Source organism: Heptranchias perlo, chromosome 14, assembly GCF_035084215.1.
Source record: "Heptranchias perlo isolate sHepPer1 chromosome 14, sHepPer1.hap1, whole genome shotgun sequence".
NCBI classification, from domain to species: Eukaryota; Metazoa; Chordata; class Chondrichthyes; order Hexanchiformes; family Hexanchidae; genus Heptranchias; species Heptranchias perlo.
Genome location: NC_090338.1, coordinates 58,601,372 through 58,617,572, shown reverse-complemented (window position 1 = coordinate 58,617,572; position 16,201 = coordinate 58,601,372). Strand labels below are relative to the sequence as shown.

Sequence of the window (16,201 nt, the reverse complement as noted above, 5' to 3'; positions counted from 1 at the left end):
ACACTGGGAATTTTGGCACAAGTACTTGCTGGGAGTTTTAGTTGCATCTTTTCAGCTGACAGTGAAGAGGTTTGGGAAGACTATGGCATTGGCTGAAGCCTGGAAGCAGGTCCTTCACTGTGCCCTTTCAGCTACAAGAAGTAGGTGACCAGGGAAAGAATAAAAGGAAGGAGGAAAGATCGAAACAAAGAACTTGCATTTATAAAGCTCTGTTTACATCCTCAGGGTTCCCAAAGCTCTTCACATCCAATGAATTGCTTTTTTAAAAAAAGTGCAGTCACTGTTGTAATGTAGGGAAACACAGCAGCCAATTTGCACACAGCAAGGTCCCTCAAGCAGCAATGAAATAAATGTTTTAGTGGTGTTGGTTGAGGGTTAATTATTGGCCAGGACATCGGGAGAACTTCCCTTCTCTTCAAATAGAATCTTTTACCTTCACCTGAATAGGCAGACAGGGCTATTTTGTTTAATGATTTATTCGAAAGATGACACATCTGATAATGCTGCACTCCTTCAATACTGCTTAGATTATTGGTCAAGTCTTTGGAGTGGGACTTGAACTCATGACCTTTTGACTCGGAGGCCAGAGAGCTACCACTGACCCAAGCTGACATAAAATGGACAACAATAATATACTATCCCCCAAAAATGTAATTACAGATAGTAAAAGGGCAAGTTGTTGGCGGTAGAATCACAATATTGGCGATTCTCCAGCCTTCATCGCCTATTATGGCAACAACCCTGCTCCTTTAAATGTGATACACCAGGATCAGGTTTCACTATTTATGCGGGCTCGCCTGAGGGAGATGCACCTGGTTGTGGGGTGGGCGCCAGGAGAGGCGTGTTTAATTTGTACTGTGTATTGGTGGGTGGGCGATCTGAAACTATCACCAGACGAGGGAGCGTCGCAGGCACGGAGTGAATTTAGGGCGATCACACCGGCTGGCAGCAAGAACCCAGCCCAAAGACGGGAGACAAGGCGCAGGATCCCGGTCAGTGAGCAACAGGGGTGTCGACTGAACCGCTGCAGTAATGGGGGAAGTATCGGCCAACCATTGGTAAACTGCAGTGACAGTTTAAGAAAAAATACTGACTTCTTGTGGGTGGATTTTATGTAAGACAACAAACAAAACACAAACTCTGCCATTACAACAGAAAGTAGGGGTGGAGGCGGCGGGCGCTGCTCCTGGACAACTGCAGAAGTTTATAGTCGCTGGGAGTATTTTTTTGTTTCTTTAACGTTTGTAAAAAAAAAACCTGCAAACATGACGGCTGAGGAAATCCGCCGGGTAGTGTTACTATTGCTGGTTCCTGCAGCTTTATTTCAAACTAAAAGCTTTGCCTTGTACGTTGGCTCGATGCCCAGGACAATAAGCGAATTCGCTGGTGAGTGTTTTAATGTGTCTGGATCAAAACCTCTACCAAGGCTACCTTTTTTTTGTTTAAAAAAAACTTTTCTATTTAACTTAATTCTGATGAAATGGTTGCTATTTGGCCGGTTAACCATGGCGCGACAGCAACGACCCTAATATTCCCAGATTTTATACATAAATATATTTTATCCCGCCCATACACAGACTGCAATAATTTGCTGGCTGACCCACAGTTTCAAGCTGTTAAAGGCAGAAATGATCAAACGTCACATTGTGCTGCATCTGCAGGGCTACGGGGAAAGAGCAGGGGGAGTGGGACTAATCGGATAGGTCTTTCAAAGAGCCAGCACAGGCACCGATGGGCCGAATGGCCTCCACCTCTAGAGGTAGGCCAAAAAATATGGAAACTGAAGAAAAGATTAAATTAATCTGCATTTTTTTCTTCTTTACCAAACATCACTGCAGAAGTATGTTCTTAATTAAAAGATAAAGAAACATTGTTAAGTTCAGGACCTTTTTTTTTCAGAATCTCCCTTTGATTTTGAAAAATGCAACAGTCTTTCCAGAATTTCTGTGCTGGTTGTTTTTGAATTCTGTCTCTGATGCACATAAATAAAAGAAATATGACCATCCTAAGTATTTAGAATTATATATGTCAACATTTAATGAGCGATGTTTCACTTGTCATATGTGTGACATGCTACCTCAGATAAAATTCCAAACATCATGCTTTACCTCGTTTTGATTTTACACAAAAAAATTCCAATTACCATCACTGCTTCTAATAATAGCTTCTTTTTGGGATTTAGTCCTCAATACTTTTCCAAATAGGAACAGCCTGGGAAGAGAGGCAACACTTACAAACAGCAAATCCTGGCATGCTCTATAAATGGCCAGTTTTGTTGTCAGTTATTAAAAATGTTGGGTGATTCAGGCATTGTTGGAGATGTAGTGTTGTGGCGTATTAAGGGGGTCATTTTAACCTAACCTGCCCAGCAGGAGACTGACTAGATCGGCCGCCCCAACTTTCCATTGACTTCAGTAGAAAGTAAAATCGAGCAGGGTGTAAAATGGGGATGGCCGATCTGGTCTTGTTAGTCCGGCGAGTGGGTTAGGTTAAAATTACCCACTAAGTCTTTTCGGCTACAAGTGATAGTTCTAGGAAACCCCATGAAAACTCAAGCTCTAGACTTCTCAGAGACAGAGGCTGCTGATAAAAGGTGTCATTCAGACATTTCAAACATACAGAAAGCTATTGTATAGGTCAGTTTAATCACTTTCTTGTAAACTTTGTAATGTTATAACTTTATTATGTTACAAGCCTTAATTTCAGTGCTAAACGTCTGAGCTGGTGAGAATTCCAGATGTAGGCTGAAGTGATTTTTCAAGAAGTATTGGGGACAACTTCATTGGTTCCCCTTCTGTTTGTAATTGGTAGCTGTTTGCTGACGTGCCAGGAGTATTATAGGATGTGGTGACGATGTGTTAGTCTGCTGATTGTAAACAATTTTACAACACCAAGTTATAGTCCAACAATTTTATTTTTAATTCCACAAGCTTTCGGGGGCTTCCCCCTTCCTCAGGCGGTGTGGAAATGAAATTTTCGCATTTTAAGATCACAGAACAAAGCCTGGTGATTACTGCCCGTTGCCAAGGCAATCACAGTGAGCAGACAGAAAGGTGTCACCTAAAAAGGCCACCGAATATACAAACCCCCAAAAAAAAGAGAGAGAGAGAGAGAGAGATAAGGAAGACAGTCAATGACCCGTTATATTAAAAACAGATAACATTTGTTCGCTGGTGGGGTTACGTGTAGTGTGACATGAACCCAAGATCCCGGTTGAGGCCGTCCTCATGGGTGCGGAACTTGGCTATCAATTTCTGCTCGACGATTTTGCGTTGTCGTGTGTCTCGAAGGCCGCCTTGGAGTACGCTTACCCGAAGGTCGGTGGCTGAATGTCCATGCTGAGTCTGCTGAGGTAGAAGTATGCGAGACTTTGAAGGTGTTATAGATCTATATCACCTGGTAAAACACAGATTTACCGTGATGCCAATATGCTGGACTTTGAATAGTGTTTTTAAATTGGATTGCAAAAATTTAGCCTATTTTTAAAAAAAAATCAGTAATATGATGATGAGGCCCCTGAAATAACGATCTTCATTTAATACACACATGTGTCAGTAAAATGTGTAGTTTAATTTTGAAAGCATAATGGATTTTTTAAAAGGGTAAAACCAAGTTGAATATATTTATGGAGGTTTTCACAATACATAGTCATGAACAAACAACCTGTTCTACATAATTGAACTTGGAATTAACACGTTCAACTTGTTGTATTCCCAACTGCTCTTAATAACCATACATCAGTATAGCCTTAAAGATGGGCATTAACAGACTTTCTGAAGATCTCAGCTCAAGCCTTGTAACTCCGACCCAATTAAATTATATTTTCCAATATTTTGCATCAAAACTTCATCCTTGGCCCACAATATCCACACTTGGACTGAGCCCTCTAGCTCTCACTATCTGTCTGTAGGAGAAATGTCATAGAAATCCCCTAGGAAATGCTGCTTTGAGAATGGATTCAGTCAGCAGCTCTTTACGTATGGAGAAAATCTGATACAGTGAGTGATTGTGTCTTGCAGTAGGAGCAGACAGATTTGGAACTCTGGAAGTTTTGTTTTGAATCTGCGTTTGGCAATGTATTTTCCTGCTATCCTCAAAAGAATTATATTTGTTTAAAGAGCTTGTGTTCTCTGGAAAGTATGAGGGTTTTTGTTTAAAGCTTAACTCCCACCCATTTTTTTTTCCTTGTGCTTTTTCTGTTCTAGCCTCCGAAGTACAAACTGAAAAAGTGGCCAGTTGACCTGCTCTCAGGTTTTCATTATAATTGTCTGAAATGGCTGCTCAGATATGCAGAGGGGTAGCCCAACAATTTACCCTTTCAGCCCCATCCAATAGGGAAGCGTCTCATGCATTCCCTCTTTTTTTTATATTTCAAAATATACTTTATTTCATAAAATGTTGATACAGTTCAATGTAAGACGACATAATTTCAAGCAATGCAGTTCGAATCAGTATAATGCAGATCGTACACATTATGATCTCGTTTTTACCATTCAAAACACTACATATCTTCTAATACATTCTGTACCATACAAAGTGGGGTGGCCTTTCCCTATAGAGCCTTTGTGTAGGCTGCAGCACGTGCTCCTGGACCTTGGAGTGTGCCAGTCGGCCACACTGGGTCGTGGGCAGCTCCTTCAGCTGGAAGACCAGCATGTTTCGGGCGGACCAAAGGGCCTCCTTCACCGAGTTGATGGTCTTCCAGCAGTAGTTGATCTCTGAATCGGTGTGCTTCCCGGGGAACAACATGTAGAGCACAGCGTCGCGTGTTACCGAGCTGTTGGGGATGAACCAGGACAGATACTCTCCACACCTTCTGTGCAAAGGAGCGGGGGTAGATGATGGTCTTCTCCCTGAATTCCCCTGCCAACCTGATAACTGAATACAGACATGACAGATTGAGAACTCGAGAATGGAGAATCCAACCTGCATCTTATCACTTCATGGTTCAGCTCATTGGAGCTCCATTGTGCTGCCCCACCACCTATCTCTTCGATGGCATAAACTTTTAATAAAAATAATAAATCATGATTGCATTTTATTTAAGGATTGTGTGATAGGCTCTTGCGCCCATGGCAATGACACACTAACTTTTTATGGGGACAAGAGTTTTGAGTGCATTGCTATTTTACTGCACTCTATGCTGAAATGAAAGTTATGGTCTTTACTGGTTCTGTGATCCCAGTTCAGACAACTCAATCAGAAATTCAGTGTGTGGTGAGTAGACGCAAGGCTTGAATTAAATCCATGTTTTTGTTAATGTCTAACTCCCTTTTCCTTTCCTGCTAGCGTCCCCAGAGCTGCTTCCTATCAGCTTGGCTCCTCTTTCAGCTCGTAGACTGGCTAGTCTGCCTGACAGACTCCACCGCAGCATTATTGATTGTGTGATCAGCTGACAGCAAGTAGACTTTATCTCAATCTGGGCTGTCTGGCTGAGACTATCTCAGTATTTTATTATTGTAATAGTAACTCCACAGCTTGATCTGTGAGAAGCCTTAACAAACACCAGACTTGAAATTTATCTCCAGATTCTTTAATATCACCGTTGCCATGGTAGTATTAAAAACAAAACCCCAAACTCGGACATGAAATCTGCACAGAAGGGAACCAAGACGTAGAGAGACCCGTCGTTGGTATCTGAAGGATGTTTACTTGGTGGTGAGGTATTCATTTGAAGATAGGCCTGTCGAGTAAACCTAAAGATTCTTACAATGATGACAAGCCTGTCTTCAAATGGACTCCTTCGTGTCACTGGATTCCAGAGGTTGTATTAATCGGGAGGTGTCTCTCAAAAGGGTAAACTAATGCTGGTCCATGCTGTCTACAATATATCATCAACTCCTAGCTGATGGTGTTGTCTTTATTCACCTCCCTCCGTTGCACTCTATCCTCCTCAGTCAAGAGCGTTGACATTTTTAGGGATGGTACAAATGTCACTCCTTGGTTGACTGTATCCTTCCTCAAGAGAGATGTTTGAGAGCGTGGGTAAGACAAGTAACTACTGGGAGTTTCTTAGAATTTGCACCTACTTACCAGAGAATCCTGTGGCCAGTGTATGTTATGTGATAACCTCAGATCAGTACATCCCTCAGTAGGCTTTCAGTAAGGCATCATGGTGGGTGTGCAGCATTTTTGTACCATATCCATCTGAATTGTGGAAATAATGAGACACCAATAATACAATTACCGATTCTGTCTAAACTTGTGTCTGGAGCGGCCAATAAAACAGTGGGGTTACATGCGACTGGTTATAGGTCTGTCACTGGTGGTTGTAATGAGGACCATTTAATGAGATGATGTTAGAGCATCACACAACCTAAACTCTTTGGCTCGGGTGTGATTTTTCTCCTAGTGGATTGGCACCGATGCATTATGGTGGCAACACTGTCTCACATGAGTGTACATGGAAAATCTGATCATGATCTGGCAACACTAAGTCTCGTTTCACTCTCCCGTTAAACAGAAAATAACCAATCAAAAAGCAGCAGGTGCTCGTACAGTGGTGCATTATTAACACTGGAATCCTTCTGCCGAGTAGCTGACTTGTGCTAATAGGTTCCCCCGGCATTAATAGAGATTATTACATTTCATTGTACTTTCCAGATCCGTCACTGCACTGAATCATCTTCGTAGATCTGACCATTACAGAATTGCACATCTACCCTTCATCTTTTCGTCCCCACCCACCCCTTTGAGACCGACACTGGATTCCTGGTGCACCCACCATTGGTCGCACAGCCCCGCACAGTTACAGTCGTGTCATTCCTGGTGCACCCACCATTGGTCGCACAGCCCCGCACAGTTACGGTCGTGTCATTCTAACTCAGGTTTTCAAAAATATGATCCACAGATTCTACGGGTTATGTGAAGGACCCCACTGGGTATGAAACATCGTTAAATTTTTGCCTGTCTCAGTCTGGCCTCTAAGCACAGTGTCCTGAGACTGCTGCATTCTAAAAATTAGTGTATAATGTGGACTTAATAGCATATTGGCCCAGAATTTGCTGGGACAATAACAGCGAGTGAATGCACAGGCGTTATTACAGGTTTTTTTAAAAAAACCAGCAATTTGTGGCGATGAAGAGATACGCTGTGAGTTGCAGTTCACCGTAAATTTCTGGATGATTTGCACCGCTCCGCTGTTAGCGTCGCAAAAACGGGAGCTCACCGTCAACCTTCCCATGAGTGTCCAGCAATTGCTGCATTTGCTCTGTTAAAACAAATTAAACTCGCTGCAGAAAGTTAGAGCTGGTGTTTAACAGTGTAAGGACTCTTTTAATGACTAGATTTATGTTCATTGGAGGCCCAAAAACTTTAAATTTTAAAATTTTTTTCTTACTTTTCCTTTCAGTCCTCTCTCTCTCTTTCTATCCAATCCTTCTTTCCCTCTCTCTCTCTTTCTCTTTCTGTATCTAATTTGACTCCTGATTCACCGTGTTTCCTTCTCCTCAGTTGTCCCTCTGTTTCTTTCTCTATCCTTAAATTTCATTGGTTAAGGAGATAGACTATTGCTCCCAGATGCCCCGTTATCAGCTCGCACTTCCAGCAATTTGCAGCGCATAAAAATTTCAAGCTGAAGGGTGAGGGGAAAAAATCTTAACAAAGGGGGCACGCTACGAGATGCTCCGCTCCAGCGAATTCAGGGCCGTTATTTCTGAATTCTACAATCACAGCACTGTTTTCCTTTGGGTAGCAGGCACTGTCTTTCTGAAGTTAAGACTGGGGTCACCAGGATCATGTCAAAATTTAATGGGGGCTCACTGCACACACTAATCACTGCTGAAAACCTATGGTGTGATAGATTGCTGGTGCAAGTCCATCTTGTCCCACACTGTGTCGAGAGTTTCAATGTAGAGCTCTTCTCTGTGTCTGTCCTTAGTTCCTGTTATTGAGTTTAAGCAAAAATAAATTATATGAAGGAATGTCCTCTTATCAGACATGCTGGGTATTGTGTATGTAAGAAAATGAAGGTAGAGGCTGTTTGCAAAGCAGAATGAAAAGGACCACTCGTACAATATGAAAGTTCTTCACACTAGATTAGGGTTGGCAACTTGCCATTACCTTACTTCAGAAATTCTGCTGCTGCCAATATATTATTGGCGGGTCTCTTGCTCCCAAAGATCCTGCTTTGGAACGTGACTAGAGCTGTCCTCTACCACCTGCTTGGCATGGGCAGGTTTGTGACTGGTTTCTCCAAGTCAAACTGTCAACAGAGAATGTAAATGTAGAGCGTTCTACACACCATCTAAACCTTGCAGTAAGGTGAAGTCAGCTTTGAAGAAAATGCAAAGTGTCTATTGACACCACTGTGTCAGCCAATAAGTTGGAGGCGGGATGTGAATTATGGCAGGACTCACAGCAAACAGTGTATTTTACAGCAAAGTCTATTTACTCAGCAAACACGAGTCTGTTTAAACAGCACATTACAGCAAACAGAACTCATGACCGAAACTGCAGCAACGTCTCCTGATAAAAGCAGGGTGATTTCTCCAGCAAAATGCAGTGAGTGGAGAATGGCTGAATGTGGTGACATCACTATTCCTGTCCAGAATGGAGATGATTGATGGAGGGAATTACCCAATCACTGTTGTAGTTAACTGGGAGTGATTTTACGCACATGTAAACTATGTATGTAACTATTCTCCACTCACTGCATTTTGCTGGAGAAATCACCCTGCTTTTATCGGGAGACGTTGCTGCAGTTTCAGTCATGAGTTCTGTTTGCTTGAGTCCTGCCATAAGTCATGTCCCGTCTCCAACTCATTGGCTGACACAGTGCAACTTATTGACTGACACAGTAGTGTCCTCTGTCTCCCCTATTACAGACCTTCCCTCCCCCTTTCCCTGGCACTGTACTTGCTTAAAAACTTTAATTCTTTAACATCTTCCAGTTCTGACGAAACCCTTGACTCCTCTGTCCTTGCAAACCACCGCCCCATCTCCAACCTCCATTTCCTCTCACGTCCTTGAACGTGTTGGCGCCCCTCAAATCCGTGCCCATCTTTCCAGCAACTCCATGTTTGAACCCCTCCAATCAAGTTTCCGCCCCTGCCACAGCACTGAAACAGCCCTTATCAAAGTCACAAATGACATCCTATGTGACTAACTGTGGTAAATTATCCCTTCTCGTCCTTCTCGACCTGTCTGCAGCCTTTGACACGGTTGACCACACCATCCTCTTCCAACGCCTCTCCTCCATCGTCCAGCTGCGTGGGACTGCGCTCGCCTGGTTCCATTCTTATCTAACCATTCATAGCCAGAGAGTCACCTGCAATGGCTTCTTTTCCCGCACCCGCACCGTTACCTCTGGAGTCCCCCTGTGATTGATCCTTGGCCCCTCCTATTTCTCATCTACATGCTGCATCTCGGTGACATCATCCGAAAACACGTCAGGTTCCACATGTACACTGGCGACACCCAGCTCTACTCACCACCGCCTCTCTCAACCCCTCTACTGCCTCTGATTTGTCACGCTGCTTGTTTGAAATCCAGTACTGGATGAGCAGAAATTTCCTCCAACTAAATATTGGGAAGACCAAAGTCATTGTCTTTAGTCCCCGCCACGAACTCTTCCCTAGCCACTGACTCCATCCCTCTCCCTGGCCACTGTTTTGCGACTGAACCGGACCGTTTGCAACCGTGGCGTCCTATTTGACCCTGAGATAAGCTTCCGACTCCATATCCACTCCATCACCAAGACTGCCTACTTCCACCTCTGTAATATCGCCTCTCTCTGCCCCTGCCTCAGTTCATCTGCTGCTGAAGCCCTCGTCCATGCCTTTGTTACCTCTAGACTTAATGATTCCAATGGTCTCCTGGCTGGCCTCCTATCGTCCACCCTTTTTAAAGCAGTACTTATCATTCTGTTTGACAGCCAATCCCAGAGCAGCCTATTCCTACAGTGTTATGGATTGTTAGTACCTCTAGACTTGACTATTCCAATGCTGTCCTGGCTGGCCTCCCATCTTCCACCCTCATAAACTTGAGTTCATCCAAGACTCTGCTGCCTTTATCCTAACTCATCACTCCTGTGCTCGCTGACCTACATTGGCTCCCGGTCCGGCAATGCCTCGATTTTAAAATTCTCATCCTAGTTATCAAATTCCTCCATTACCTCTGCCTCTCACTATCTCTGTAACCTCCTACAACCCTCCAAGATGTCCGCGCTCCTTCAGTTCTGGCCTCTTGCACATCTCAGATTTTAATCGCTCCACCATTGGCGGCCGTGGCTTCAGCTGCCTAGGCCCTAAGCTCAGGGATTCCCTCCCTAAACCTCTCCGCCTCTCTACCTCTGTCTTTTAATTGTAAACAATTTTACAACACCAAGTTATAGTCCAGCAATTTTATTTTAAATTCACAAGCTTTCGGAGACTTCCTCCTTCCTCAGGTAAATGGAAGGAGGAAGTCTCCGAAAGCTTGTGAATTGTCAACCCCAGTCCATCACCGGCATCTCCACATCTGTCTTTTAAGACGCTCCTTAAAACCTACCTGTTTGACTAAGTTTTTGGTCACCTGCCTTATTATCTTCTTACGTGGCTCAATGTCAAATTTTGTTTTGAGAATGCTACTGTGAAGCATCTCGGGACGTTTTACTACGTTAAAGGCGCTATATAAATAATGTTGTTGTCATGAATCTTCCACGCCACGGTATCAGATAAACCCAATAGGAAGAGGCAGGTTTTAAGTTACATGTTTCTAGCAAAAATAAAATAGTCACTGCTATGATGCTGTTGTTACTATCACGGGGCTGGCGTTTTGAACCCAGGCCGGTAGGTCCTGTCAGCAGTGCACTCACTTCCACGCTGTAGCTGGTCCCTGTGTTAGTGATGAAATATATAAAATCCCAGACCCTGCACAAAGGATAAACCCATGTTGCTAACCTATTTTTAAAAAAAATCAAATCCAAATCTGATTCATTTTAACCTCATGAATGTTGAGATAAAAATTCAGTCTCTGAATCCATTTAACTTCTTTCCCTTCCCTAAACAAACAGGTATCAGCGACTCTTCAATCAGAAATCACCACCCACAGTAGGGTAACTGATTTGTGTGTCTTTATTTGTGACTCGGTTCCTGTTTTAAAATGTTAGTTTGGAGTGGGCTGCAGGTGTTGTCTGCTGGCAGGAGTCCAGGCCTTCAGTACAGGAGCAACCCCAAGCCTGTCTGTTTATTTGGTTTGACTGTATTGCGACGCTCCAAAACCTCAGACACCTCCAGATTGAGCCAGAAACAATTTGCCGATGGCTGCGATTACAGATAGGCTCATCCTGGATAATAGTTCTCCCGTATGTAACTAACTTTGGTGATTTAGATCATTATCTATAGATGGTGAGATACATCATGGGGATGAAATTCATTTTAGTGCAAGAATAGTGCATCAAGTGGGAGTTGACAGTTTTGCCCAACTCTTTTTAACACTCTTAAAAGAACAACCAATTTTACTCTGAACTTTCTGGAAAATCGGGTGCATTGGGATCTGCTTAAAAAATGCACAAACGAGTGACCAATCAGAAGCCGCCTGCAAGAATGCTGCTCAACTAGACGAACACCTATTGATCAATATAAATAACAATGTGGGTCCCGTCAGTTATAGAGGGTGTTTATTTCTGAGAGAAGGAGCAATGAAAAGGAGTAAGGCAAAATTTATGGATCAAGACTGGCAGAGCAGAGGGGTAAGGCACCCCAAGGGTGAAGCGGGCATCTGAGGCCATCATACAGGCAATCAGTTGCTCAATGTGGGATTGTGTACCGAAAGAGCCCAAAAGGGAGTCTGGAAGAAAGTGTTCGGCTTGGGAAAAAAAAGTTCCAAGGTGAGAAATGAGAATGACAGCATTTTACCCAGAGGGTGGTGGGTATATGGAATTCGCTGCCTGAATTGGTGGTGGAGGCAGGGACCCTCAACTCTTTTAAAAAGTACCTGGACCTGCACCTAAAGTGCTGTAAGCTGCAGGGCTACGGACTGGGTGCTGGAAGGTGGGAATAGAATGGGCACCTGGTTGTTCTTCGAGCTGTCATGGACACGTTGGGCTGAATGGCCCCCTTCTGTGCTGCATCTTTTCTATGGTTCTATGAGTGTTGATGGACGTAACCTGCCATGGAGGTAGTCACTGAGGACGCAGTAAGTTTAGGTGTGAAATGGTTTGCTGGAGTATCCTAGTATACTTAACCTAAATTGATCCAGTAACGGCTGCAAATGTAACACAGAGAAGTAATGACGAGCAGAATCCAAAAATATGTTAGAATATTGCGGTTGTCAATTACAGTGCACTCAGTCAGCTCTCACAAACTGTCCACAGATAAAATACTTTACCGCTATGAATAAGACCATAAAATTGCTGCTGCCTAAATTAGGCAGCACACAATCATTGCTCATTCAATGCATTGTTCTCTTCTAGCAGTAAAAGGCTGCCTTCAACAGAAGGCACAGGGTATAGATGGGTGGAGGGACTCAGCAGAAACTCTCTTCCCCCTTCAACAATGCTATGATGGAGGTTATCAGCTGGGTGATTGTACACAGTGTTGGTGTTGTGCTAGCTGGAGAGGAAAAGTCTCCTGGTTTGCATAATTATGATCTCATACCTTCTCTGTGCAAATGTGTTTCAGCTGCTGTAAAGCAGTGACTGTATATCACAGTAAAATGTGCCATGTACTGTCCACATTGCAACAAAAACGTGGCTAACCATGCAAGTTGGATTATCATGTGTTATTGTTATGGATATGCTGCAACCCCAGGACCATGAAATTGGGCCTCACAACATCAAGCCTCACCACAGCACAAGGCATTATTAGCATTTTAAACACTCACCAGTCCCGATCACACCAGAGAGCTTTAAAGATTTAGAATAGAAAACATACGGTGAGCCACTTCACATAGGTGCAGAAGTGGCAAAGGTGGTGGTTGAAAAAGGGCTTGGTTGTTGCTTGAGTAGAGTGCCAGCATTGGTACAGTCCCTATTAAACGCAGGATACTTCATGACCATGAATAGGTGCATCAGCTGCTTGCTTCCTTCAGAGCACAAAATAAACGGTTTGTGCGTGGTTGGGAGTGTTGTACAGCAAGGATTCTCTGGTGTAGGTTATCGCTGAATAATTTGGACCTTCATTGGCGTCTGTAGGTAAACCTGTGGGTCTGCATGCAGTGAATATAGTTTCAGCATTCCAAACAAATTCTTATCCTGCTGCTGTTGAGTTATTGAGGTCCAAAATCGAAGAGGTGGTAATGTTTGACTTCAGCATGCTTAGAGACAGATTCCAGAGAACCATGAGTGAGAGACTGAGACCTCATGGCAGTTCAATGCTCTGTGCTCAAACAGAGCAATGGCTGATGTTAGGGCTAGGTTGCCAGCAAGGATATGTGGTTACAAGCACAGGAGTCGATGAGTGGCTCTTAAGTCGTTTCTTTGCCTGCAGCTGTCTCTGGACACAGTGATGGGAGAAGCCCCTAAAACCAAGTAAGCACCTGCGATTCAAACAGGTCAGGCTGTTCCTGCCACACAGTCAGGAACCATTCTCTGAGCACACCCAAGTTTCTGATCAGATATTCCTGCCTCGAATGTGTGTCGTATACTCTTTGCTGGGACACACAGGGGTTATGTGGCAATGCCATGAACCACATTTCAAGTGGGTAATCAGAGTGCGATGACCAACCATCCAACTTGTCTCAACCTAGAATAAGTTGGAAACCTATAACTCCCTTAAGATGTGGAAATTGCATTCACGTGTATAGTGATGTGGTGGTGATCGCAGACCATTTATATGGTCATCGAATGTATCATTTTGAATCTTAGGTTTAACCTATGAAACAACAACAACTTAATAGGCTCTTTTTCCTAAAGAAAGTTCAGGCATAAACCATGTCTTTGTTTAAAAAAAACATTAATTTATTATATGCCAGAAAATCAGCATTAGAATTAAACCACATCTTTGGTTCATGCACGATTTAGAATTACTTTAACAACAATAAAAAAAAACCTTCTGACTTCCCAAAATGCATACCCTTTTGGAAAGCAAAAGTCCATCTTAGACTAACCCCTTAACGGAAGTTTATATATCAATGGTTTTGCTCAGGCTTGCCGAGGCCCTCTAAATATCTTGATGGACGTGGTTTGCAGTGTAGCACCTGGTTTTCTCTTGTAGTCAGGTCAGCCATTTCAGAGGAAATTTGTAAGCCTGCAACCAGGTAGAAAGCGACGAGGTAGAGCAGAGCAGAGCAGAAAACCCTTCCTTTTACATAGTTGGGTTTTTAGTCCTTTTAATTTCGAACCACACCTCTGGAGTGGTTGCTGGCCAACAATAGGCTTTTTCAAGTACAACCCCAGGATTGATTGACACTCCATTTGTTTTCTTTAGTATCTTTGATGTAGTTAAGTTTAATAGATCTCCCAGGTTCTGCAAGTTGCTATGGTGATCTGTTTTTTTTCTCTGTGATCTTTAACAAGGCATGATGTGGAGATGCCGGTGATGGACTGGGGTTAACAATTGTAAACAATTTTACAACACCAAGTTATAGTCCAACGATTTTATTTTTAATCCCACAAGCTTTCGGGGGCTTTCCCCTCCCTCCACACCGCCTGAGGAAGGGGAAAGCCCCCGAAAGCTTGTGGGATTAAAAATAAAATCGTTGGACTATAACTTGGTGTTGTAAAATTGTTTACAATCTTTAACAAGGTGTAACTTAATCGTCCTTTTTGTTTCAGACTGCCTGGAGCCAATTCCCAATTCCCTTTATTCCTAAACAGCTACAATTATATAAAAATCTTCTAACACACGACTTCATCTCATTTTCAATTACAAATTAATTTTATTTCTATATAATTTCTCTCCCATTTTCATTTTATACTTCACATTTATTTCTTTATTTTTAACCAACATTCTTGTTATTCCCAACAACACATAAAATATACCATTATAATAATACTCCTCTAACTTCCCCTAAGCAATGCCATGAGGGATCCACAAGCAATGTATTAGAAACAGTACATGAACACTCCATCGGTCATACACGGTGCAATGCAAATTTCTGTACTACGCTTAATATCAGAACCAGAATTTCTGCAGCTTTTTAACTGACGGTCGCACAAATAAAGCCAATATTCTGATCTGTAGCCTCACTGGTAATTGAGCTGAGCAGTTGTTTCAAGAATGCAGAACAATTACACCTTGTATTCTTAAAGGGACAGGCACCTACATGTTTCTGCAACAACAACTTGCATTTATGTAGCGCCTTTAACGTAGTACAAAGTCCCAAGGCGCTTCACAGAATCATTATCAGACAAGATTTGACACTGAGCCACATAAGGAGATATTAGAACAGGTGACCAAAAGCTTGGTCAAAGAGGTAGGTTTTCAGGAGCATCTTAAAGGAGGAGAGGTAGAGAGGCGGAAAGGTTTAGGGAGGGAATTTCAGAGCGATTAAAATTGGGGATGAGCAAGAGGTGACTGAAGTAGTGGACAGGTGACTGTCTATGGTTGTTTCGAGAAGGCATTCGAAAAAGTCCCTCATAAGAGACTGTTCGCCAAAGTTAAAACTCTTGGAATTAAAGGCAAATTATTGACCTGGTTAGGAAATTGTCTCCTGCTGCTCAGCCAAAGAGTAGGGATAATGGGCAGGTACTCAAATTGTCAGGATGTGACTAGTGGTGTCCCGCAGGGATCTGTGTTGGGGCCTCAACTATTTATGGTATTTATTAACAACTTAGATGACTTGATAGAGAGCCAGGCATCCAAATTTGCCAATGACACAAAGATAGGCAGCATTGTAAGCAGTGTAGGTGGAAGCATAAAATTACAGAGAGATATTAATAGATTAAGTGAATGGACAAAACTGTGGCAAATGGATTTCAACGTAGGCAAGTGTGAGGTCATCCATTTCGGACCTAAAAGGGATAGATCAGAGTACTTTCTAAATGGTGAAAAGCTCAAAACAATGGAGGTCCAAAGAGACTGAGGGGTCCATGTATATAGATCATGAAAATGTCATGGACAAGTACAGAAAATAATCAAAAAGGCTATTGGAATGCTGGCCTTTATATCTAGAGGGCTAGAATACAAGGGGGTAGAAGTTATGCTACAGCTATACAAAGCCCTGGTTAGACCACACCCAAATACTGTGTTTAGTTCTGGGCACAGCACCTTAGGAAGGATATATTAGCATTGGGGAGAACACAGCGTAGATTTACTAAAATGATCCCTGGACTCCAAGG

General features: G+C 42.9%; 1 protein-coding gene across 2 annotated transcripts in view; it reads left to right on the top strand.

Moving 5' to 3' along the window:
* Positions 1–805: 805 nt before the first annotated feature.
* LOC137332159 (semaphorin-4C-like) overlaps positions 806–16,201 on the top strand; it is a 105,664-nt gene continuing 90,268 nt past the window's right edge. For both annotated transcript variants that reach the window (XM_067995866.1, XM_067995865.1), the window contains exon 1: positions 806–1,386. In XM_067995866.1, the coding sequence (XP_067851967.1) occupies positions 1,266–1,386 (121 nt within the window). In that variant the 5' untranslated portion in view covers positions 806–1,265. The remainder of the gene's footprint in view (positions 1,387–16,201) is intronic.